At 40.8% G+C, this 17,177-nt stretch overlaps 1 protein-coding gene across 1 annotated transcript in view; it reads left to right on the forward strand.

The window, feature by feature from the left end:
- ZCCHC24 (zinc finger, CCHC domain containing 24) overlaps nucleotides 1-17,177 on the forward strand; it is a 96,802-nt gene that overhangs the window by 71,731 nt on the left and 7,894 nt on the right. The window contains exon 3 of the mRNA XM_009867151.1: nucleotides 15,899-16,063. Coding sequence (XP_009865453.1) covers nucleotides 15,899-16,063 — 165 coding nt within the window. The remainder of the gene's footprint in view (nucleotides 1-15,898; nucleotides 16,064-17,177) is intronic.

Here is a 17,177-nt window from a genome sequence, read left to right on the forward strand (position 1 = left end):
TGCCAGATGAAACGTATACCTTATGCTGAATTTATATAACATATTCTTCTGTTTTCATTTATGCATGGACATTATATGCCTAATGAACACATTCTTATCTTTCTATATACTTTCCTTATTGCTACTATTAATCTTACATTTATAGTAATTATTTATTATGATATAATTGTTCCAGCTCCTCAAAACTGATTCAAATCCCATCGTCATTAACACAACTTTCATCTGATAGCTATTAGAAAGAGCTTCTCTTCCTGAAGACCATATATGCTGAGCCTACCCCTGCTAAAGATTTATTACTATAAAGAATTAGAAAAAGGCAGAGCACAGGCTGCTACTGCTCCCTACCCCAACAGTAGCTGCTTTTCCATACCAGCAAACATAATCTGTATAATTTGGTGAGTGCTCTGGAGTAGGAGTAAGTGGGAAGTAGCCTAGGGTGTGTTATTAATGGCCCAACACAGCATAACACAGATACTCCATGGTTAACCATCTCTGCACATCTCTCCAAGTAGAGATATTTGTAAGCAAGCTCAGTGCTTGTGCTCAGCTAGTAGGTAACATGATATTTAGAAAAACAGTGAATCTGTTTTCAGTAAAGTTGTTTATATGGTGCTATCCTGAGCCATCTACTTTAATTCATCAGCAAGGGCAAGAGGAGCCAATGGTGTTTGTGAGGAAGAGTCTGCTGACTCATTGAGCAAACTGTCAGAAGCGCTTGATCTCTTCCACAGGTTGTTGACATATTTGTCACCAGTGGGAACATCTGCTGTCCCTCAGCATTTTGCAGGACTTAATCAGATGTGCAAGGAGGAGCAGGCCTCCCCTGCTTTTTCTTGCTGCCTCTCACTGGTACCTTTGGTAGAACTCAAGCTGCCACTCACTGCTGCCAAGGGTCTTGCACTGCTAAGTGTTGGACAGGACATACAAGTCTCTGGAATTAGAATAACTGCATCTGTGTGTAAAGTAAGCACAAAGATAAATCAATTTATTATAGGTTTAATTTTGCCAAGCAAGAGTGAACCCAGCCGAGCAGTAGAGCTCTACAATTATTTGAGATGAGGCTGCCCCCAAAAGAAGGCCGTTTGTTGTTACTCAGCAGTCCTAAATAATAAACCTGAATTTACCCTGCGACCCCAACTGAAGACGTGATCGACGCAAGGCAGCCCTCTGTCTCCAGCCCGGTCAGTCCTGAAGACAAACAGCAGCTCCGGTGGAGTTCAAAGTCTGACAGAACATTTTCTGTCCCTTCAAAGGGCTTTTCCTCTGCCTGTCTCCTGCTCAATGAATGCTCTCTTTGTTCCCACCGAGCTGACAAATGCCAGCGTTACAGAATAAGGATGACATTTCTGCTGTGGCATTAGGGCTGAGAAAGGGGATTATTCCAGCCGGGAGGCAGCGCACGAGGGAGGCTGCGCAACGCTGTTGTTTGTGCCGCGACAAGGAGGCCCTTGAAGGCCGCAGCCAAGACCAAACACAAGACCTGTGTGTGGCGGGACGTGCGCGCACACCCGAGGCAGTGGCCCCGGCCAAGTCCCCGGCCCTGTGGCACACCTGTGTCGGCTTCCTCCCGAGCCCTCCTCATTATGCCCAGCGCACAAAGAGGCAGCTGCGCTGGGGCCAAGGAGCCTGCCGCGCTGGCTCGGCCAGGGAGACCGGAAAACGGGGCCAGCCGCCTCTTTTGTCGCCTTTCAAAAATCAAGGGTTTGTGTTGAGCCTGCAGAGGATAATGAGCCTCTCACCAGGCACACACTGAACTGCACATCCCCCTGAAATGCAGGGCGGATAAAGCTAACGTGGAAAAAAAGTAAATCAAGGGGCTAGAAGACGTTTGCTGCTGTGCCAACCTCCACACAAGAGTTTGAATCCATGGCTTACCAGAACAGCACAGCTTTGACAGTACTCCTCGATTTGGGAAAATAACACCATCAGACTCAGAGACCTTATAGTAAGTCAGGTGGGATACGCTTGTTCCTGTTCACCATCTCTTTTATCATTCTATATTGATTTTGTCATTCTTTCTGAAATCAGTAACACTGCTGAAATACTCTCATGCAACAGAGAGGAGTACCTTAGTATGAAAAACACAATCAAGAACTCCTGATAAGGTTTTCTCAGTGGTTTGCCATTTTTCCTTCCTCTCCAAGCAAAGTCACTCCTGCTGTATCTCTGCTAGCAGAACAGTCATGAATCTATCCTTAGACTAGCATCTCTTGTTGGAAACAGCTTCGGAGTGAAAGAGCAAAGAGGAAACAGTAGCAAAAGCGATAAAGGACTGCATGCCTCCCTCTGCCAAATCTTCTTCCCACCTCTCCAATCATCTTCTCCTGCAAACTCTATGGCAAGCATTTTATATGAGATGCTTCTTGCACAATATCCTTTCAAAAGAATAGTTTCTTAGCCTTGAGCAAGTGACAGAGAGACAGCATCTAGCAACAGCATTTAGCAGTGACCTGTTCACTGTTTGTGTCAAGAAGACTCTCTTAGACTTCAGAAAAGCTGAATATGGCCTTGGTCACAAACATGTTCCCATGAAGAGTACTGAACACAACACAAACCCTTGTCATGCCTTCTGTGCCCTACAGCCCCTTGGTGGATCCTCTGCTCTCATGAGGTTTCCATTAGAACATGTATTCATCCTTTCTATTGTTTGGTAATGAGCTTTTCACTTTATTTGCCTGTGGGTATTGAAACTGCTAGGACAAAAGTGCAATCGGGTATTTTGAACAGGGTGATGAGTATGATCTCTAAAATATAACTAGCACCTTAGGAACAACATGCCCCTAGAACATGTACAAGTAGCTGAACACCATAGCTTTACTTCATATGTGCTTTCTGGTGCAGCATGTTCTTCTCTAGTAAAAGATATGCCTAACTTAGTGCTGGTCTTGGCCTCTTACTTTTCTTGCAAAAAAATTCTTCCTTTGAGAAGAAAAATTACTTGCTCTAAGGCCTGTTCATCTCTCAGTCCATCTCCTGATGTTGTATAGAGTCGGTGTATGCCAAAGCATATGGAACTACCAGTTGGCCTCTCTGACTACTCTCCCATTTTGGGTCAGCCACTAGAAGCAGACCTGGGGTACTGCCAACATCATATGCTCAGAGCAGTCCACTGGACTGCTCTGAGCATGTCTGAGAGTCCAGAGAGTCTCAGCTACTTCTCTGTATACAGGCAGGGAAGTGGTGACTTTCGGGAAGTAACATTTTAATGGTGTTTCAGTGGAGATGTCACAAGTGGTTATCGGAAAATTACATTTCTGACTACTTTAACTAACCAGGTTGTAGGGAAAAAATAAAAGCAGAGGACTCTAAGTTCTCCAGTGACAGCTACTTCTCTGTACACAGGCAGGGAAGTGGTGACTTTCAGGAAGTAACATTTTAGGTATCCATGATAAGGAAATGCTGTGCACAAGTGTCTTTGACAATAAAGTGCTTAAATATAGGAAACACTGTCTGGTACTGCTGTACAAACATGTTATGAAGACTGCAAACCTTTGAATAGTTTTTGCTGTTAAAAGAAAGAATAGACAAAGATGTAATGAAAAAAATGGAATATAAGTATCTACTTGCACTAAAGGAAATGATTACAACTCACTTTAGACAGCTATCATTTTGTTTCACTTTTCTGGCTACATTCTGGTCAAAACAGTTTCTATTCAGTTTTTAGCAGCAATGATTGTCTTAATCTCAAAGTTTCTGCTATGCAGCTGTACAGAACAAGCCTAAAACATAGGTGTCCAAAAGACTTAATTTCTTACTCTACATAGAGCCAAAGAGGCAGATGAGTCAGACATCAGTTTCCTATTTCAACTCGTAACGGATTTTATTTCTATCAAAAGCCAAAGTTATGGACCAAAACATACAACATTCATATCCTGATTCAACCTATGACCTTTCTGTTTCCCAAAAAGTTTCAGATCACAGTCCTTCTCCTGATTTGTTTTGTGACAGATTAGAAGAACAAAATAATTAGTAATGAAGAGATAAAGAGTCAGCTAACTAACTTTTTGGCAGAATCTGAATCACTGAAAAGGCTACACATTTTACTGGACATCGGTCACCTCCTAGATGCCACTTCTTTCAGAATCCTGATGTGAAAAGTCCACCCAACACATACTAGTGTTCTCATTCAGTACATATTCATTGAACTCCATTCTTCCCCATATTCAAGGCACTACATATTTCTGCATGTGATCGAGAAAAATATTACAGAGGGAACCACTTCTCCTCAGTTCCTTTTCATAAGGAAAATTTTTTCATTGGTAAAATGGTCAAAGTTCCTGTAATACTACAAACATCAGTCATGAATGACGCAGAATGGCTAATGAAGTTTGGCAACTACTGATTCTGTTTTGGTAGCATGACACAAGTGATTTTTCAAGCTAGCTTTGCATACAGTGGAAAAAGAAAAAAAAGTGAGTGAGCACAATGGAAAATGCAAATACAACTTTAGGAAGAGGATGGACTGAGAAGGGAGGAAAGGATGAAAGAGATTAAAGGTGTGGATTCATACTGTATTGTGACAAACTTCACACTAGAAGATGGTTGTCTTTAGGTCATCTAAAATATAGGTGCATATATCTATAAATTTTCACTGCAAAACAATGATTATGCTTAAAACAGTGACATTTTTGATGCACTTCAATTAAGATGTTAAAAAGCTGCTCTTTCATAATAGAGAGACTGGGCCTACAGTCGAAAAAAAACTCTAGCAAGGATTTCCTCCCAGGCACCTGCACATGGCACGGGGGTACAGAGCAAGTGAGGAGCTCTCAAGGGATGTCATGCCCACGAACCACCTCACAGTTCTTGAGGTAGATGGACTTACACATGACTGCTTTGGAACTTTCTTCTATGCATTACATTCATGTGTATCCTGGCAGAATATTTCTAGAAGAGAGAACACCAGAAGGAAAAGTCCCTCTCACATTATTAAACATAATAAACATTTATGCAGGTTTAGATAGCAGCAGCTGAAGTCATGTTTCATTTTTGGGCTACGCATAGCATGTCTTTTTCCAGGCTCAAAAAGAATGCTGTAATTTAAAGCAGGCTGACTGACTCAATCGGTGTTTTTGTATGTCATCTTGGAGACAGCGTGGTGGGGGGAAGGTGGAGGGAAGGAGGCTGAAGTGGAGAAAGGGAGGGTGGTTGCTCATCTGGTCTTTATTTCCTTTCCTCTCTTTCTTAATAGTTCAAGCAAAGGGCCCATTCCAGCTAGAAGCAATGACACTCTTGCTGTGGTATTTCATCTTGGAGGAGGACAAGCCACAGCCTGCTCTGTATGCTGGTGTCCCGGGAGCCTCCACCACTGTGCTGCTTTGGGATGGGGAGATTAGAGGGGTGGCGAGCAGTCTTTGTGCTGTTTTTGTTACAATGGGGAGATTTCTAAAGTGTCCATGCTGCTGCTTTTGCATAAAGCATTTCCTAGCTGGAAACCCTTAAAACAGCTGTGCATGTACTTGCCTTACCTTCTGCCATGTGTTTTTTGTTTAGTTTTTTAATGATGTTTCAGTGGAGATGTCACAAGTGGTTATCGGAAAATTATATTTCTGACTACTTTAACCAGCCAGGTTGTCGGGAAAACATAAAATGCACCAGAGAGAAAACATCTGTTAAGCAGAGCCTTTTAAAAAAACTTGGCTCAAAAGGTGAGGTTGAGGTCACCAGTGACAGGTCTATAACAGTCCTTGTTCAAAACCCTTATCTGAGAATTGTATAACTCAAGATTCATGCATACTGCTCACTTTTGTAGAAATAAACATTAATTATACTTCCAGAATGTGAGGTACATTCACTAGTACTGCCCGTACTCCAGATGAAAAATCAAAGCACAGAGAGATCAAATAACTTGTCCACAAAGCCACAGGAAAAGGCTCTAGTCAAGGCAGAACTGAAGCCCAGGCCCTGCCCAGTGCCTTAATCACATGATCAGGTTCTTCTCATGACATGCACACTCTTCTGTTGTATTTTTCTCACTGTAGTTACACCTACTCCTATGCAGTGTGCAGGGTATGCCATGAACTGGGTCTTGAATCCTTACGAATTTAGTGGGTAGTTGAAAGAGATCCTGTCCCTTTCAGAGCAGAAGGAAGGAAGAAGGCTGAGTTCTTGTAGAAACATCCTTTCCCCTGAAACTCGTCCTTATCATCTTAATATTTGCTTTGCTTTCCAAGAGTTGTTTTGAAGAGATAAAGCCTTTACAAGAGCAAAAGCATTTCTAGTTCAGGCTAAAAGTTATTATGATTCACACAGATACAAAGAGAACAAGAGAAGAGTGTGTCAGTCCAGTGGGTGCAACAAGCAGCAGAAAGTCAGATCAGAGCAAAACAAGTCATTTCCTGAGTGGTGACACTGCTAAAGGTGTATTTCATACTGCATTGCGCACTTGCATTGAAGGAATTAAAAGAGTCTCTGCTTTGCCAACACCTCCCCCTCCCTACCCCATATATTCTCCACTTCCCAGTGCATTATCTTGACCTGCATGCCCTCTTGCCCAGCCTGCAGAGAGCAAAGCGCTCATCCTTTGTCCACTATCAGAGCCTAGGACAGAGACTATTCAGAAAACTGCATAGGAACTTGACATGTTTCTTAAAAGTGTCTTTCTTAATTAAGGATATTTTAATACCAGGTCATATATCAGGTTAACCTTGCTGTGGGCTACCAATTGTTAGGATAGAAGAAAAGCAGATAGTGCTTTGGGTTGAGGTACCTTCATTTGGAGACTAGGCAAATAAATCTATGTTCTTTTTAGATACGTGAATGATGTCAAAGCTTCTAATTGAAATAAAACCATTATTTATTGTAATTGCCTCATTAACATCATCTGAGTCCTACAAACCACTCTGCCTCAGAGGAAGAAGTACCTTAGCATAAAGCAGTGTTTTCTCCTGACATTCTTGAACATCAGTAGAATGTTGTTTCTAGTGAACAAGCAAAAGTAGCAGATTCCCGAGTTGAAGTTTTTTCTCAAGATCACTGGGGTATTAAAGTCCTTCTCAAAATACTTTCAGCAAGTATAGCCCAGCTGATACCTGACACAGAGGAAAGCCACAACAGGTCCAGATTTACAAAAGGATAAAGGCATCAAAAGATTCAGATAGTCATACAGTAGGATTTTATGAAGCCTCCTGAGCAGCAGAAGAAGCTAGCTCCCATCAGCACCTGCTATTTAATACAGGCCCCTTCTTTACTCTCCTTTGTAAATTCGCTCAGTATAAGATTGAGATGCAGTAGTTCATGAAGAGCAAGTACTAAATGTTTTACAGATTGCTACGTCTGCAGTTAAAGTTCCCATGCAGCTTTCACAAACAGTTCAAATAGTAGGGACAGCACTACCATTCTGCATGTAGTTTGAGGGGAAAAAGGGCTCAGATTCTCAGCTGAAACATAAACCAAAAAACAACACAAGCTCTATGGTCACTGCACAAATTGGACAATTCCCTCATCCAAATCCTCCTTTGAAAATTTGCTTTGACAAAATAGTATCTCACCCAATCTAGTCTGGACAAAGTCTTCTCATGCAGTTTCTTTATCTGGACACTTAATAAGGAAAGAAATATCATCACATCATCTACCGAAGATCTGCAGCTGCATCTCAATATCATAATTCAGTCCCAATCCTCTCTTTAGGTGGAGACTTTGCCTAAGCACATCTCAGAACAGCAATGAAGCAGAAGGCAATATCCCACATTTTGAATAGGGCTTTAAAAAACACCTGCCACTCAGATTTGGATGGAATGACCTCCAGTGACATCTATCTGCTTTTCTCTCTGTTTTACTTCTAGAAGGGTTCCATGACATATGTGGAGGCAAGAGCTACTGCACTGCTTTTTAAAGGACAAAGGATCATCATCTTTAGACCTGTCAGTTCATCACTAGAGCAGTGCCCCAGCTGTGCCACATTAGCCCTTGGAGAAATCCCAAACCCACATGAGGACATCTGAGGTGGACCAGTTAAACAGGTCCAAAAATATGAGTTTTGACCTCAGCTTGGAAGAGGCAATGCCTGATTATAACAAGTGTGTGACCCTCATTGCTTCAAAACTCTGATTCTAGCTACTGAAAAAAATGCCAACGTATTTAATATAGTAAGCTACCAGAGAAGGGAGAGGGAAGGAGAAGGAGGGTATTGCCATTGTATGTTTTCAAGTGATGGGTGAAGAGGGACAAAAAGTCCACACATCAGGAAACTATTAAAATGAATACATTCCTAGTTCCTTTGTAATTAATTCAGCATGGCCAATTTTGTATCAGAGAAGGGGAAAGAAAGATTTCAACCACTTCCTTTTATCTCAAGCTGTTTGGAAGGATATGATCTCGTATCACTGAAAAGAAGTGCCTGACTGCATCCCAGCAGGCAAGTGTAATTTTAACTCTTCCACATGCCTAATTTGATATGCAAATCCCTATTTTCTGTATGACATACAATACTTAAATTATACAGTAAAGACTCAGGTTCATTCAGGCACTACTCATCCCCATTTTGTAGCCCCACTCTGTTTTTTTTACTTCATGTTGCATTAAACACTACATTGAAAACAGTTTTCACTACACAATTCCCAGAGAATTTTTTTTCAGTGTGTTTGCTTCGTTGTGCAAGTTAACAGTTGGTTCACATTTTGACAGTTATCTTCACATGCGTAAGGACCAGAGACGTATTCTTTCCCTGTTCTTGAAATTTTAGGTTGTGGGTTAGGCTGAGTTATGCAATACTTTCAGAAGAAGATTCATTAGGCAGCTATTTATATGCTCAAGTAATTTCATTGTTTTCAAGGTCCTACGGCAACAGAACATATTTTATACAGTGCCACAGGAAGCACAGAAATGGCAGGGAAGCACAAAAAAAGAAAAAAGCTCTCCCCACTACAAATGAGGAGTACAGTCTGATTGCATGGCCTGACCAAGATCAGACAGGAAATCTATTAGGGCTACGTACTCAATCCAGGTCCAGCATCAGTCCTTTTCACCACATTACCATTCTCCCCAAATATTTTTCTGTTACACTACTTGCTTGTGTCAATATATTTTCTTTTTTTTTTTTTTATTAAGACAGAGGCCAACGAAACAGCATACTATAATTCATACAGTTGTTTTCTCAGACTGTATGGTACTCAGCTTTTACACTTTTTCTATCTCTGTAATAGCTGTGGAGTGATGACTGGGATTCACAAATAAGAAAACCCACACTACTGACTTCTCAGAGGTTTCAGTGTTCAGTAATTGACACATCAGAGACTAACTAATATTTGGCAATTCTGCAAACATGGGGCTTCAAACTGACTTAGCATAGAAAGGAGTATTATATATCTTTGGCCTGAGGGTGCTTCTAATGATCAGCTCAGCTAGGTATTTTGTAGTCTTTATTCCCAAAAGCATGGCCAGGATTCTGAAAAATCTGCAAAACCAGATTTTGATTTAAATGGTAGAATGTTTGCCAAGCCAGCGTCTTGGATTTCTAGACTTTGATCAGCATGTCCATGATAACCATGCCTATTGCTTTAATCAGCATCAGAAACCATATGCGTGTTATTAGTAGCAAATACTGCCAAATCTTACTCTTGGTTTACCATTGTGGAAACAAGATCAAAATCGCAGTTAACACACAATATGTTGACAACCAAGAGGTACATATTCCTATATTAAAATGACAAACATAAAATTGGTCTTCCACCATTTCAGAATTTACCTGTAAAAGTTCATTGGCACAGCTTCATTGATATACTTTTAAATGTTTCCCAAAGAATGAGACTTGGAGAATGAAAATATTTATTACAGCAGAAAGAGGGTATTTGTTCAAATGTTATTTTGGATTACGCACTACACAAACTTGCAAGTTTTGTTTAATGCTCTGCTCCTGAAGAATTGTCCCATTCTGACCACCACCCTGCTAGAAATGCACGGAAAGGAGGGTCAAGAAAGTAGAGGACTATATTTGTGCTCAGTAGAGGTACATGTATGAAGATGAAATAAAGGAAAGAGAAATTTGTTGTAGGAGCAAACTTCTCTGTACACTTGACTATGAAATTGTCATTGACATAAGGTGGGAGAATATACTGATAGCAAGTACATGGTGATCACTGGAGCAGCAGGCACGTGGAAAGCCTAAGCAGTCTTACATGCTTCTAGTTTTAAGTTTCTCTGGGGGGACAGGCAGCAGCTTCAGCAACTCACTGTCCCCTTTTCCCCAGCCCAATGCACTGATAGAGAGCAGGAAGGCTCCTGCCCTAGAGAAGAAATCCTATCAACTTCAGATGCTTGACCATAATATGCTGTTATGCTGTTTGGGACCTCAGTACTAAGCCGCCTCCTACCTTGATCAAGTTTTAAAAGCAGAAGTGGTACAAGTGTGATAGAAGGTTTCAGATCAGTAATAGCTGAAGAGCTTGAACTCCTAAGAAGAACAAGCCTGTTTCTATGAACAGTGGTGGAAGGTGTCTCAGCCCATGTCAGGGGGGCTGGAACTAGATGATCTTTAAGGTTCCTTCCAAGCCAAACCGTTCTACGATTCTGTGCTTCCAGTTGACAATAAAAGCCAGACAGTAGATTCCCCAGTCAGATGGTGAAGTAGCCCTAAGACCTTGTGAGAGGCAAGACCCCTGAGAAAATCCCGGTCACATAAAACATATACTGTTCTCCTCCGTTAAGCTACACAAACAAGTTTTCAAGTTGTCTTTTTCAGCCATGTGTTGCTCAGAAATAGTTTTATTTGTTATAAATCCTTAGTCTGGAATAACCCATACATCTCAAAATCCCATAATATCTATTGTTCAGTAAATCAATCTTGATTTAAACAGTAATGCTGTAGTGAAGAGTCTGCTTTCTGATGTTATCCCCCTTTAACTTCCATGTCAGGTGGGAGCTCTCATCATACCACTAATGCACAAATTTTACTACAGACAAGAAGCCTGAAGCATTAATTTGTTTTATGTATCCCCTAGATACTTTTCCTATATTACCTATACTAACTAAAGGTGTGGCGACAGTTCTTTTAAATACGTAGGAAGTCTCCAGTATCATACATCAGCAACATGGACTACCTGCAGCAAAGGAAAATAGACGAGCTATATTAGAATTTATTTCCTAAACATGTAACCTCTCTATCTGTCTTCACATTCTGCTGATACTGAGATTTAAATACATAAAAAGTCAGGAAGGACAAAGAAAAAAGTTGACCAATCTAAGGATTCCCTTTTACGTGCCATTTTGGCATAAGCACGCAAGTTTGTCCTCATTCCCTAGCTCAGAAAAGTCAGAGGACTTCAGTGAATTTCCCAACACACTACAGTTCGCTGCAGTCAGGACTAAAATGCCCAGACATCCAGTACGCCAAATTAGTTCTAATACTTTCTTTTTCCTTTTCTAATTGAATATTTTGGGTTTACTTTATCATCATAATTCCATCTTTCTCAAAACTATGCACACACAGCAGTGCAACATAAGAGTACTAGGTGTTTTTAACACCATCTTCTAGTTGTGCTGCCTTAAAATTGAGAGTGTAGGAGGGCTCACATTTCAAAACACAACTCTGGCCCTCCACTCCAGCAAACCGCTTGGGAGCCAGAAGCTGTTGTATGCTAGCATTGCTTTTCTGCCTTACTTCATGAAGCATCCTTATAAGCAGACCCTCACAGAATTCTTCTGGGAAGACTATCCACCTGCATGTGTCACACTAACTTGATCTTCCCTCCGTGCTGTGCAACTTTCAGCTGTGTAACACAGACTCAGAGGAAGATGAGGGGAAGAGTGTTAACTAAATTGTTCCTCTGCATTTCTCTCTGAGGGAAGTCTTTGCCCCTTGCTATTTAGAACGAATTTAATTTTAAGCAGGGCATAGCGGGGAGTTTGTTTTGATTTTGCTGACTCTGCGAACTGATACTTTGAGAGAACCGTCTAGGAAAAACAGAGTCTCCTTTATTATGTCTGTCACTGCCAAGTGATTTGGCAGATTCCTCCATGGGATGCACAATCCGAAAGGTTGAGAGAGCTCTTGGCTGGGCAGTTACCAGCAGAAAAGCTCAACTTAAACACTTCTAAAATCTTATAGTGGCCAATTTGTGGTTTTGGCTGAAGAAAGAAAGATGAAAAATAGAGGCAGCTGGGTGTCAGCGAAGGATGGAATATCTATGTAATTTTCATTGCTCTGCCACATTAAAAAAAAAAAAGAGCTTTGTACATGTGTTAGATTTAGCTAAGGCAAACATGCATGCTGGCTAGGTAAACCTGCAAAGATGATTTCATTTCTCTTCACATTTGTCTGGAAGACTGAGGTGATGTATCACCATTCCATGACTCAGAGGACAAGGTCCTTTCGTTTGGCTAACTCCTGGCAAGGGCTTTTGCAGAACCTGTGCTGCTTCCCAATTTCAAGGCCAGAGGCAGTGCTCTTCAGCCCCAGCACTAAGACCACCAGCCCAAGACTGGCCTCAGTTTGTGCCCAAGGGCTGCGAGAAAAGAGGGAGCTCTGGGTTACCCGAGGGGCACCTTGAGGAGGGTGCAAAATCCCCCACTGATGCCCAAAGTCAAAGCACTACAAAAAATAAACAATGTATAGGCTTAGGTCTGGACGTTGAGGCATACTTCAATTAATAGCTAGTTTCTGGTCCTTCTAGAAAAATCTGGTTTTTATCATCCCCAAAAGCCTACCTATCCTGGTTGCCTTAAAAAAAAAAAAATCATCTTAGAAATGTCTGAAAGAAGATTGGAGAGCCATAGAGTCACATAGCAGGAGAAATGTTGGGAGCTTTGGTTTTACAAAGTAAACCTGTCAAATGAGCCTTTAAAGCATAAAATTGTCAACTCCCCAGACGAAAAAGAATGCTGAAAACATAAAAACCTTGTTCACATTACAGTTTGCAACCTAGTTTGAATATTATTTCAAACATGGTAAAAGAGGTTCCACTAATCTTTTGCAGTCGAATATAGAAACTGGGCCAAAGACTACCTAGGCCTAAAGGCAATGGCACAGTGTGTGTTAACATGATAACAACACAACATTTCGTCATTATGACTAGGGGCATAAATTTGCCAGGTTCATTCAGAACTCAAATAAATGCCTATCTGCAGAAAGAGTAAGAAAATGTAATGCTCAGTGAGGGAGTTGCAGGACCTAAACACCAACCAAAATTTATTATTAAACACCATTTAAATCTAGCTGGATTGGGGAAGGAATGGAAGATTAATGGTTTAAACAAGGTAAATGTCGCATTTTGTGGTATTGACTTCTTTAGGTTAATACCAAAAGACAAAAATGTGCCTTCTTGATATCTTTTTTTTGGCACTTAGTTAAGAACCAGTTTTGACGAAAGCAGTTCTTGCCCAGCAGCTGGATGAGCACTGAGACACCTCTGTCACAGAGTGACCGGGTGTTCAAGCACCCTGCCAGGCAGGGCTTGACTGCTTCTGCTCAAGGAACAGGCTGTTTCTTGGAAATGTTTATGTAATTCAACTGTGCTGCTGCTGAAGCCACAGACACAAGAAAGGGGAAAAAAAAAAAAAATCCAGCCTCAGATCTCTCAGGCCATTAATGTATCTCGCTCAGGTTTTGCCTTCCACCAAATACTGTCAAGTTTCTATTTTGTTTGGACCTGAAGGGTGGAGGGAGTTGGAGAGTTGCCTTTGCTGCTGTCAGTGCTTCTTAATGATGTTTCTCACTAGAGAAAATGAGCTTGTTTGTTTGAGAATACAGATTCCCTGTGGGGCACAGTTTGGGAAACTGGAAGATACGGGAAGGATAATATCTGTCAAGGCACAGTATAAACATCCATAAAGCAGAATAACGAAACACCTACAGAGAATGTTGTAGCTTTGCCAGCAAACTAATTAAAGTCACTGAGGAGGTAGCTGTGACAGATGAAAAGTTAAAATAAATCAGAAGTTTAGTCTAGCAATTATAACAGGAAATTACCACCGGAGTCAGGGCTCCTACATTCTTTTCCTGGTTCTGCTTCCGATTTACTGAGCAAGTTAGAGAAGCCAGCTTCTAACAGTAGCTTCTAATTTGGAAAGCCTCCGTTTCTGATGCCCAGCTGTACACACAGAGGACTTGACCGACTAGTGTCTTCAGTGGCCTCCTGTGTGTTTGTGAGGGTAGAGCTTTTCAGAGCATTGGCATCTCTGAAGTCAGCTCCCTGACCTGGAGAAACCTAGAGTTATTGGCACAAAGCAGCCATCTCCGAAGGCATTCCCTGCCTGTGAATGGTGGCTAGCGCCACATATTGCTGTGGGAGTCTGGTGTTCAAGTGCTCTTTATGGCTGGCATAACATATTGCAGTGGGAGTGCTATGTTTAAATTCTGTTTGTAAACATTTACAAAACTTTTCAAATACACTCTGTTTCCAAAAGTCAGTGCTATTACTTCTGGAAATAATGCACTCTGTGACCTGCACATTTTCTGAAAGGACTGCTTCTTAATAGGGGTAATGAAGCTGCAGTTCCAGGTCTGACTGCAGGAGGAGTTTAAGTAGGGTGTGAGACAAGCTGAGAATCAAAAATAACTCGTCTTCTGTTCAATAACATAGCCCTAATTGAAACGGCAAATAAAGCAATCTGTGATGCCTTGGGAGGAGGGGGAATGTCTTTCAGCCACGGGAGCTCTCTGTACACAGGGTTCCTATTCAATTCCATGAGAATTTCTAAATGGAGAGTGTATGTGGCTCCTTCTTACACTGACTTGAGTTGTCCTACAAATTCCTCAGAGTCAGAGCCAAATTAAGTGTCCAGAATAAGGATGTCTCCATAAATTGACATTTTCCTGCCCTACATTCAATTACAATCTCCTATCGTTATCAAAGGACACCATGGATCAGAGAAGTATCCTCTGGGTGCTTGCCAGCAGTCATTTAGTTATGGAAGTCCAAATGTTTCTCATTATACCAATGAACTTTTTTTTTTTTCTGAATAATACTTCTGTAAATATATGTCCTAGTGTCAGCTTTATCTTTGCTATGAGCCAGAATATTTACAGTGGTTTGTCGGATTGAGTGTCCTGAAGCAAATTATTATAGATGTTTGCTTATTTGTACCAGAGGTTGCTACCGCATCTGATCTTTTAAAGAATATTGATATGCTGAGGGAAAAGCATGAAAAACAGAGAATGTTGTTTACGGACACTACAGAAAAGTACAACACACAATTCTAGTGTGTTCATTTAGAAAAAGTCAAGCAGTGTTTGCTTTCTTCCCTACTATCTTCCCTAGATAAAAAGGCTTTCTTTAGCAGACATTTAACAATTAGACATCACAACAGTCCATTTGAGAATCCTTTATTTCCTTAAAAGTGTAGAAATTGGTGAAACCATGTACAAAACCAAGAAATCAAATGACATTAATGAATCATGAAATTAGTGATTTTCACTATCAAAAACATTTTCCTCTCATACACAATCCCAGTCTCTGCACTTCCATACAGTAAAGAATACCCATATACTAATGAATTGCCAATATTTAATTGTTAAGAGGTCATACAAAGCTGGATTATAAAAAGTTTTCTTAATCAAAGGTTCTAACAGGGTATAGAAAAGGATGTAGTTAAGAAATAGAGTCCTTTACTTCTCCAGATGCTATATATAATACTAGCAATATGTACTCAGTAAAGATGACCTTATACTGAAATGGATATTAAAACTATTCATTGAAAAAAAAATGCACAATCATGTTTCTAATACTATATTCAGTGTGACAAGTATTACAAGTCTTTTTGAACTTTTAAATATTTCTTATAGAAGTAACTCTCAAAACTGGTAAACTCTAACGTCAACATACAAACTGTTCATTAAGAGGATATGACCTTCAGGCCTGCCTCTGGTATCTTTTGCCCAAAGTTTCCTAATTAAAAAACCTTCTCTACTACTCCCACACAGCCCTTTATTGGACATTCATTGCTTCTTCCCTTTGTTTCATAGGCTCGTCCAAAAGGAGAAGGTCTGACTCCGTACCAGGGCAAGAAACGCTGCTTCGGTGAATACAAGTGTCCCAAATGCAAGAGAAAATGGATGAGTGGAAACTCCTGGGCTAACATGGGACAAGAATGTATCAAGTGCCACATTAATGTTTATCCTCACAAACAGGTAGGAGAAGTGCAGACCTGCTGGCATACAGGAACTAGGAAAGCTCTTAACTTTGTAAAGCGCAGGCAAGACTTAAAGAGAACTTGACATGGACTACAACATGCTACAAAAAAAATGTTTCCCAAATGAGCCGCTGTTCTTAGTCCTGGAAATCTGGACTGGTGTCATCAGATTTGCGAAATTCAGGTGTCCTACGTTTCAGTAAACATACCTCCAAAACAAAACCTTTACCTGTCTTTATTAAAGAAACAGACTATGGGGCTTTATAGTCTGAGTGAAACAAGTCCAGCAGTAGTAACGGGCCTTCTATTTCTGATTCTCCTTATGTTTACACCAATTTAATGTTTCATTCCTCTGGTGTCAGTGGAGTTATTTCCTACAAGTACTACTGTGTTCACATGTTGAAGCAAGGTTGGATTTGGTCAAGGGGTTATATATTTATAATGATTAGCGGTAAAAAAAGACCAATACTACCATGACTGCTGCCTACAGAATTCCTTTGTTAATGACAGTAAAACAAGGATGTCTGATTAAAGAGAAGGTTCTGGGTTTCCAGAATACCAAGTCATGTCCAAGCAAAGAACTTCAGGAGAAAGCCTTTTATTAAGCTGGAAGGGTCAAATCCAAGTAGTAGCTCTGCTAGGAAATTTGTATCTGCCATAGCTCATGTGGTACACACAGCCTTCTTTCCTGCTCCCTCTAGACTGCAGTTGCATCTATCCCTTGAGGTAATTTTTTGCATTTTCAGCTCACAATGTGAAAACTGTCAGGTTCTGCTCATATACCACCAGAACTGGTCACAAGCAGTCAACCAGTTCAGCAGTCTTTAGTGGAAGAGACAGACCAACTGCATGAGCTCATGCCCCTTCTTTCCCTAACAAGCCAGGTTGCAAACAGGCTGTCAAAGCTGAACTTTCATGCAGAAAGTCACTTTTGACAACCCCATAAAAATAAATTTGTCCGCCATGGAAAAATTTGAGGGGGATATCACAATACCACGGAATTTTTTTGTGGATGGAAAAGGTGAGAATTACTTTAAGAGTTTGGGAGGTGTGATTTGCCTCAGGTGCAGTTCATACTAGCTGAATCACAGTAATAAATAGAACTCTGCATG

The sequence above is a fragment of the Apaloderma vittatum genome, unplaced genomic scaffold (genome assembly GCF_000703405.1).
Source record: "Apaloderma vittatum isolate BGI_N311 unplaced genomic scaffold, ASM70340v1 scaffold21610, whole genome shotgun sequence".
Classification (NCBI taxonomy): domain Eukaryota; kingdom Metazoa; phylum Chordata; class Aves; order Trogoniformes; family Trogonidae; genus Apaloderma; species Apaloderma vittatum.